Raw genomic sequence first — 8,588 nt, 5'->3', positions numbered from 1 at the left:
ATTGTCAGGTGGCAGCCGGTGATATGGTTTTTTAGGGGAAGGCCCAAACCATACTCTGAAATCAGCGTGAGCTCGGTTAAGACAACATAATCTGATCGAGTGAAGCAACAGAACTCTTTAAATTAAAAAACGCGATGACCTAACACACAAGAAATTCGTTGTTAAGAAAAACACCTATAACAAGTGTTACTTGAGTAGTATTATTATTGCAACTTAACTAACAAGTCGGACACATGTTCCATGAGTAGCCAAAACCCAATCCCGTAAAAAACTAACTTTGATGATGGCATCTTCACCCATTTCATCATCCACTTTCCTACCTGCCGACCACCGCCGCAGCCGTCGCCGCGAGCACCTCCTTTTCTCCACATTCTCTCACTTTCCATTCACAGTAGTAATAATAGTAATAATAATAAGAAGAAGAAGAAGAAGGTATTAATTAATTATATTCACCTCCTTTCATACCAATTCTTTATTTATTCCTATCTCTCTCTTTTCCATACCAATTATTTATATTTATATTTTATATCTAAACCCTATTAATATCTTTTCTACAGTTTTCGTGCTTTAATAATAATACTAATAAGCGGCGGATACACCATTCCTCCATTCAGCCATTGCAAGCCACCACTGAGAAGAAGTCTGTTCTTGATAACAGAATGCTGGTAATTCTGTTATCATTCTCTTATTATTCGGTATTTATTGGGTTATTTGTTTATATGAATTTGTTAATTATTTGTAGGTATTTGTGCCACCTCATCCTTTAATTAAACACTGGGTTTCAGTGCTGAGAAATGAGCAAACACCATGTCCTATCTTCAGTAAGTGATATTATTATTATTATTATTATTATTATTATTATTATTATCTATAAATTTACTATCTTTTTAGGGTTTTGATATTAGATTTCATAGAATTTGATATGCAAATCTGCAATTGGATCATGGGTTTACATGATCTTCAAGCAGCTTCTGAAATTTTGTTAGTAAATGTCCAATTATTATAATTCTGCAAGTTTATTTGTTAAATTGTTATAATTTTGCAAATTTATTTGTCAAATTATTACAATTTTGCAAATTTATTTACAATTTATCATAATTTTGCAAATTTATATGTGAAATTTTTATAATTTTGCAAATTTATTTGTTAAATTATTATAATTTTGCAAATTATTTCGTCAAATTGTTAAATTCTGCAAATTTATTTGTCAATTTTTACAGAGAGTGCCATGGCTGAGTTGGGAAGACTGCTTATGTATGAAGCATCCAGGGATTGGCTGGTATATTTTATTAATTTTGTTTTATTAGGGATAATAAATAAGATTAGAACAAAATTAACCAAAAGTCAAAATTGATGTAATACATGTGGAATTTAGCTTTTGGCATGTATGAAACTTTTGGTGAACTTTTGTTTTTTGCAGCCTACGATTTCAGGGGAGATTATGTCACCACTTGGAGTTGCTTCAGTGGAATTTATTGATCCACGAGAACCTGTAGCGGTTAGTATATTCTAATTTATTGATTCGTCACTGAATTCGATTATGATAATATCTTGTGTTATAATTAACTTATAAGCCACTTTCGCAGGTTGTTCCCATCTTAAGAGCTGGTCTAGCTCTTGCAGAGCATGCAGCATCCATCTTACCAGCAACCAATACGTACCACTTAGGTAGTTAATAATGTTAACGCGAAAGTGTAATTTGTTAATGACAGGTTTACATAAAGTTAATATCTTTTATACCTGATTTTTATTCAAGTTGTTAGTAGAAACGAGGAGACTCTTGAACCGACTGTATATTTAAACAAGTAAGAAGTTCCAATGCAGATTGTTGACTGATTATGTAGTTTTATGAATAAGTTTGTTGATTATTATTGTTATATTTAAATTATGCAGGTTACCTGAGAAGTTTTCAGAAGGAACTCGAGTGTTTGTTGTAGATCCTATGCTAGCAACAGGTAAGTTGTTTCCGTTTATTACATAATGTTACTTTTATATTCACTAATAATATTATACTTATCTTTTGTGTTTTTAATAATGTATAGGTGGTACTATAGTTACAGCCATTGATATGATTAAGGAACGTGGAGTTGACAACCAGAATATCAAAGTGGTAAGTATAAAAACCGTTCCATATTTTGTTAAATTACCAAATTACCCTTACATACTTAACAGTAGAGATTGCCGTGTATATAGATATCTGCTGTGGCATGTCCACCCGCACTCTCGAAACTGAGTGAGAAGTATCCCGGGTATGATATTATTCTATCCTGAAAACCATTGAAATTTGGTTACGCTTGTTATTATTTTTTGAGATTGATATTATTTTTATGACCTCTTCAGGCTTCATGTATATGCGGGAATTATTGATCCAACGCTTACTGATAAAGGGTAAGCAATTTTAAAAAGCAATTAAATATGTATTGTTGAGTGATCTGATGATCGTGTTTGATTTGTGATTTTAGGATGATTGTCCCGGGACTTGGAGATGCAGGAGACCGGAGCTTTGGTACATAAAACGCAACTAAAGGAGTTGCAATTTTGGCACAATTTTGCTGAAAATGTTGATGTCTGTCTGAATGTTTAATTATTGTGCGTTGTTGAGTGAGTATTTGTTTCTGTTTAGTTTTTGAACTTTGGGTCCGTGTTTGTTTGGCAAAATATGTTAATTACATGAGCTTTTCCTGAAACTGTTTCTGTTTCTTTTAATAAGCAGTAAAATAAATAAATGACTTAAATCGCTTATTTCCATTACAAATTGTTACATATAGAATATGTAAATATGTAATCCCCAAAAACCCTCAAAACAGTTTATTGATTCATCAAAAGACAATAATCAGTTTCAATAAACAATGCCAAACACCCCTTAAACCGCTGCAAATAAGAATAACATCTTCCAGTCTGTAGCTGTCCAGCCAACTTGAGTCTGGTTACCTCATGATTGCGAGTTTGAAACTTTCCAACACATGTTTTCGGTTATTTATGAAGTAACTAAATAGTGTTGAGAAAAATATGAAAGAAACCAGGGGGTAAAATGGTATCTTGAACCGATTCTTGATTAATTAGTCGTTTGCTAAACATATAGCGCCTTTTTTTTTAACAAATACCACTTTAATGATTGATGCTTTTCACCAACTAATGCATTCCTTAATGACTAATATATGTAAACAATAAGCACTTGTATATAGTGATTTGAAGATAAGAGAGGTAAAAGCAATAGGTAAATATAGTTCACGCAAAGAATCCCATGCCATATCGAGGTGAAGAAGATAGATTCAGAATACAGAAAAATATGGTTCAATAACGACTACAAGTAAATGTTTCATATTTGACTCATTCACAGATTTAGGAACAGAAACAAAAACAAAAACATAAGGATTTTACATAAGATTTCCTCGTCTAATTTTCACCCACCGGGCTTCAGACAACTTACAACCCATGATGTAATTCTTTAACTGAGCTACAAGGATTATTCTGCAACAATAGCAACAACATGATCAACATGCAAGATACAGCAGGGGAAATCACACGTATCAGATTATTGGAGACGAAAAAACAACACCCAATATAATAAAGCAACACAGTCAAAAGGTCAAAAAAACCAGTGCGTACATGAATATTGTCTACGGTTCACTGTAATTTCGCCAAACTGCCCGAAATTCCTCACGGAATGTATTCAATCGAGCTTTCAGGTTAGGTGTCCGAAAACTTGCATGCATGATAGTAGCTGAAAACAAATAAAAGTCAGCAACATCATCATCATCATCATCATCGTACTCAGTATATCCCACCAATAGCAAAGCTATGGTAGGGTCTGAGGAGGGTAAGATGTAGGCAGCCTTACCTCTACCCCATAGGGATAGAGAGGCTGCTTCCGGTGAGACCCCCGGCTCGATAAAAGTCAGCAACCAATTAAAATATTTAAAAAATAAGAAGTTGAAATATAGTCCATACCAAGAAGACCAACCGCCAATGCCCATAACAAAGTCAAGAGGCCGCAAGAAACAAACCAAAGAATGAAACTCACTGCAGAAGGAGAAAAGGGTAAGATGGTAAGTACTATATTACCAACCAAACAAATTACAAATGTTAAAAATGCTTCTTCATACCAGCAGAGGACATCAAAACAAACTGCCAACGAGGCCGCCCACATATATGAACTGCCCTTTTAGAAGAAGGGCGCCCGCGAAGAACAGGCCTGCAAGTCGCAGATGGTTATTTAAAAAACGATATTATTATTATTATTATATGTTACAAACATTAAGCACAGGAGCTCACGTTAGTGAAGGTCTCATTTTTGCAGCCAAATGTGGAGAGAACTGCCTCACGAATCTTGTTGCTTTTTCACTAAATGTGCCCGCAAAACTGTAAACCGTTCCATTACCAAATTAGAGTATGTTTAACAAGTTACAATAAAACCACTACAAAATAGATATAAAGGTTACAACTTGTTACAAGCTTTCACTGAATCGCCTTTATTCATGTTTTGTATGTACAAACTAGCAACCATTTGAAAGATACCAGAAGAACATACTGCTTTTGTTTCAACAAAAAGAGAAATACTTAATACCTGATTTTAAATTATAGTGTACGTACACAATTAAGTGTATTTGCATAACTTGCAGCATGTATATAAAATAACTAGTTTGAGGCCCGTGTATTACACGGGTAATTGTTGAAAATTTTAAACTTTGACCATTAAGTGAAATACATTCAAGAAATTGATTATATATTGTTAATACAATTACAATTAAATTAAAATTACATAAATTACATAACTAAGATTACACAAATATGTTACAAATAGGTAAAAACTTCCTTTTACACTACATTTGTGATTGTATTAGCAGGTATATATTGTTTATCGAAAATCAAAATCTTTAGTCCATGTCTGCTTGTAGCTATTAATAAAGTAACATATAGGCCTGCTTATAACTCTTGATATAGCCATATATAGTTGTCCGTGTGACAAAAAAGGTTCTCCAAGTACATAGCAACACTAGATAAATGATAATATATATCTATGATACTAATAAAAAAAATATTCATACACATAAAATATCATGTCATTTGAGAATATCTGCTCATGTTTATAAAAAAAACATGATTATCTCAAAAACCATATACCTGAACTTTGATGATATAATCATCCTTAGAATCTTTAGGATTTGAAATTGATTGATGATGATAAATTTGTTGTTATTAATATTCTGTGTATGACAAATGTTTTAATTAACTTTATATTTTACAATTAAAAATTAATTAATCAAGCGAAATAAAAACCGAAAATTTAAATATATGATTTGTTTGTTTCATATGAATGTAATTGCTAGGAAAATGAAAAATACATACTAACATTAAAACCATGTTCAACTAATAGTGATTATTCTGAGTTAGAAGAATATTATAAGATTTAAAGTTGCATAAAGTGAATGTAGTGATTCTTATATATAATCGTTGAAAGTAGGGCTGTCACTTTTACCCGTAACATGAAACCCAACCCAAGAAAACCCGTACTTGAACCCAAACTAACCCGGCCCGAGAAACTCGAACCCAAGAAAATACTAACCAGAACCTGAACCGAGGTAATTCGGGTTGGTTCTTGGGTCCGAATTCTAGGTTTCGGGTCGACCTGAAAACTTTTAGTTTTAAAATCATATGTATTTTTAGGTATTAAAAGCTAAGCCTTAGCCGCTGACGTTATCAGGATTTAGTCCAAGTTGATTGTTCTCATTCCACATATTATGAATCGAATGTTTATTGTTTATTATTTTGAATATAAACCATAATAAACACTTATGACTAATCGTCTCTTGTCAATCCATATGGAGAATACTTATTATATGTAGTAACGAATTTAGTTGGAATAAACCTATAATTTTAATGTCATATATTGAAATGACTTAAAAGATAAGGACCATATATGAAAATTGGTTAAAAAAAGGTGAGGAGGGCTATGGTATTGACAAGTGGCAAAAGTGGTAGGCTTTTATTAGAAGAGATAGATTACAACTTTTACTTGGTAAGTACAAGCTTAACATAAAAAGAAAACTATATGTTTTTACAAAGTACTACTTATAATTGGTTACATTTATAACAACTGAGTGAGGCAAATGAAACATACATGAATCTTGGTTCCTAATAAGTGATAATATTTTTTCCAATTAACTTGAAGTAGAAGGTAATAGTGAAGCAAACCTCACCAAAATAATAACCAAGTTTCATAATTGTTAAACTTAAGTCAAATCGGAAAAAATATAATACACATTGTTCAATGAATCAATCATTAAACAAACCGAACATTCAGCAAACTGTTCGACTGGAGGTTCATTTATGTCCGTTGTTTAATAAATGAACGAACCGAACCGTTGACACTGATCATTCATTTTTGGTTAGCCAAATTGCATAAAACATCTTTATGTGTTCATGAACAAGTTCATTTTGTTAATGAACGAACACGAACAATAAATTCCGTTTGATTAGCTTTTTGTAGACCGTTCGCTTGCCCGGTAAAAGCTTAAAGCTTAACAGACGAACATGAACAAGGCCTTGATTTTTTGACAGCTCTAAACATCAACATACAGAGTAATATTAATATAGATAAATAGTTATGCAGTTACCTATCATTTAAGAAAGCAATTGTGAGAGCAGTTGAGAGAGCTGCAACAATAGCAAGTGGCTTCCTAAGAAACCCCAACCCTACAAATAACCACCAATCTATGCAGTCAATCTCGGTGGTATCTCGGTGGTATATCGGTGGTATCTCGGTTATCGGTCCTCGTGTGAAATATCGGTCAAAATATCGCTCAGAATCTCGGTACCGATAATATCGGTGATATTGACCGATATTTGGCCGAAATTGACCGATATTTCGCCGATATTTCACCGATATATGACCGATATCAGTTTTTTAAGTCTTAATTTTCAACTTTTAGTGTTTTATGTTGGTGGTTTGAGTCTTAAATCAGTTCCTACATGCTACTATTGTAAATAGTATATATAAATTTTGCATGATATTAAAATAGTAGAAGAGTATACTGAATTGTTAGTGTTAAATTGCTATATATATATTTTTCGGCATTAACTGCTTAGCCACCAATTGCATCAATGATTATGATTATATTATAGTATAGTAAACAAGAATTAGAATTAGATCTGGTAAAAATAACTGACCAAGAATAAAGATAATAATGAGAAAGTAATTCGTCCGGTAGCTGCAAAAACCAAAATAAAAAAGTGAAATAACCCTGGCTAAGTAGTGAAATGGAATTATGAAAGACGTACTAGTAGAGATTGCACTTGAGGCGACTGTTCCATTTGTTGGAAGAACGAGGGATGGTGAATTTGTTGAAGAATTCGTTGAGAGGACGAGGAGGTGATGACCAATCAACCTCTTTCAGTGCTTCCATTAGATCTTCCGTCGATACCGTCCCCCAATCCATTATTATTTGATTGAGATCAAACTCCAATTTTAGGTTTAGAGATATATGATGATGGCCGATGGATGATAAGACTTTGAGCGTGGCTTCTTTTCTTTTCTTTTCTTAACGATGTTGCATAAACGATTTTATTTTTTTTCTTTTAAATAAGTAACTTTTTGTTGACGGTGTTTTTCTATATAAATGTTTATTATATGTTAATGCCACGAGGAATATAACTCTAGATGATTTATATATGTTGCATACGTGTTTATTCAACTCAATTTAAATTATCAAACGGGTTAACCTATCCAAACCTACTCAATCTATAGAATGGGTAACCATCATTGCCATCATAACCATCACTATTGCCTTCGTCTTAGCCCTTACGCTCTGTTTCTGAGTTAATTTTAGGTTAGAAAGAGAATGGAAAGAAAAATATTATTGTGTTTCATATGATTTTTTTAAGAAAAGAAAGAGATTTAGGGGGGTGTTTGGGATTCCTTATTTAAGCTCCTTATAGCTTAAAACTTATGGGTTATAAGTTATAAGGTGTTTAGAAAAGTTAGGTTTTGTGAGTGTATATGGTATAGTTATAACTTATACCTTATGCCTTAAATAAGGTATAAGGAGGTAAAATAAGGAATCCCAAACACCCCCTTAGAGTAATTGTGTTCCTTAGTTCATTAAATAGAGGAAAAGTAAACAAATGGAAGGAAAACAATGAGAAATAAATAGCAAGTTGGAAGAGCATGGTTTCTTTCCAATTTGGAAAGAAAGAGGAAGAAAGGAAAGGAAAAATAAAATAGGAAAGAAATGAAAACAAAAATTCTCCTTTCTTTTCTTTTCTCTCATTAAGTGAACTCGGGAACAACAGACACCACCTTCGCTTGACTTGAACCATTGCACGCGTCAAAATGTTACTTTTTTAAGATGGCTCATTTGATTCGAACTCAATTGGCACAATACCATATTGATCCAAAACGGTTTTGACTAGTCGCCCTAACTCTATCACAAGACTTCAACTCTCACCATTTATGTCACACCCCAACCTACGGCAGAATGTCGGGGCGCAAACCGTTGGTTCACAGCTCACAAGTAGGGTTGTCACTTTTACCCGAAACCCAACCCGAGAAAACTCATACCCGAACCCGAACTTACCTGACCCGAGAA

At 33.1% G+C, this 8,588-nt stretch overlaps 1 protein-coding gene and 1 pseudogene across 2 annotated transcripts; one reads left to right on the top strand and one right to left on the bottom strand.

The window, feature by feature from the left end:
* The first annotated feature begins 280 nt into the window (after nt 1–280).
* Nucleotides 281–2,581, top strand: LOC143630097 (uracil phosphoribosyltransferase-like; annotated as a pseudogene). The gene is made up of 12 exons (XR_013153101.1): nt 281–397; nt 556–665; nt 743–821; nt 1,221–1,279; nt 1,421–1,498; nt 1,587–1,668; nt 1,757–1,805; nt 1,894–1,955; nt 2,043–2,110; nt 2,194–2,249; nt 2,341–2,388; nt 2,463–2,581. The product of XR_013153101.1 is annotated as a uracil phosphoribosyltransferase-like (transcript).
* A 646-nt stretch (nt 2,582–3,227) lies between these two features.
* Nucleotides 3,228–7,440, bottom strand: LOC143630149 (PRA1 family protein A1-like). The gene is made up of 8 exons (XM_077099235.1): nt 7,282–7,440; nt 7,171–7,211; nt 6,618–6,696; nt 4,276–4,362; nt 4,107–4,195; nt 3,952–4,023; nt 3,610–3,724; nt 3,228–3,471 (listed from the first exon to the last, which is right to left on the bottom strand). Exons 1-7 carry the CDS (start codon nt 7,437–7,439, stop codon nt 3,621–3,623), a joined length of 630 nt encoding a protein of 209 aa, XP_076955350.1. The 5' UTR covers nt 7,440; the 3' UTR covers nt 3,228–3,471; nt 3,610–3,620.
* Between the last annotated feature and the right edge of the window lie 1,148 nt (nt 7,441–8,588).

The sequence above is a fragment of the Bidens hawaiensis genome, unplaced genomic scaffold (assembly GCF_021521415.1).
Source record: "Bidens hawaiensis isolate Kalapana, Puna unplaced genomic scaffold, B.hawaiensis_p1.1 tig00005567_1, whole genome shotgun sequence".
NCBI lineage: Eukaryota > Viridiplantae > Streptophyta > Magnoliopsida > Asterales > Asteraceae > Bidens > Bidens hawaiensis.
Note: the sequence above shows the minus strand (reverse complement) of the source record. Positions and strands in the feature narration are given on the sequence as shown.

What these genes read in the sequence shown, in the direction of transcription:
- LOC143630149 (XM_077099235.1), bottom strand. Translation starts at nt 7,439, where the DNA reads ATGGATTGGGGGACGGTATCGACGGAAGATCTAATGGAAGCACTGAAA. An exon ending in CTCAAGTGCAATCTCTACTA is followed by an intron (nt 7,212 to 7,281) that starts GTACGTCTTTCA and finishes TGGTTTTTGCAG; the next exon opens with CTACCGGACGAATTACTTTC. An exon ending in AAAATGAGACCTTCACTAAC is followed by an intron (nt 4,196 to 4,275) that starts GTGAGCTCCTGT and finishes TGCGACTTGCAG; the next exon opens with GCCTGTTCTTCGCGGGCGCC.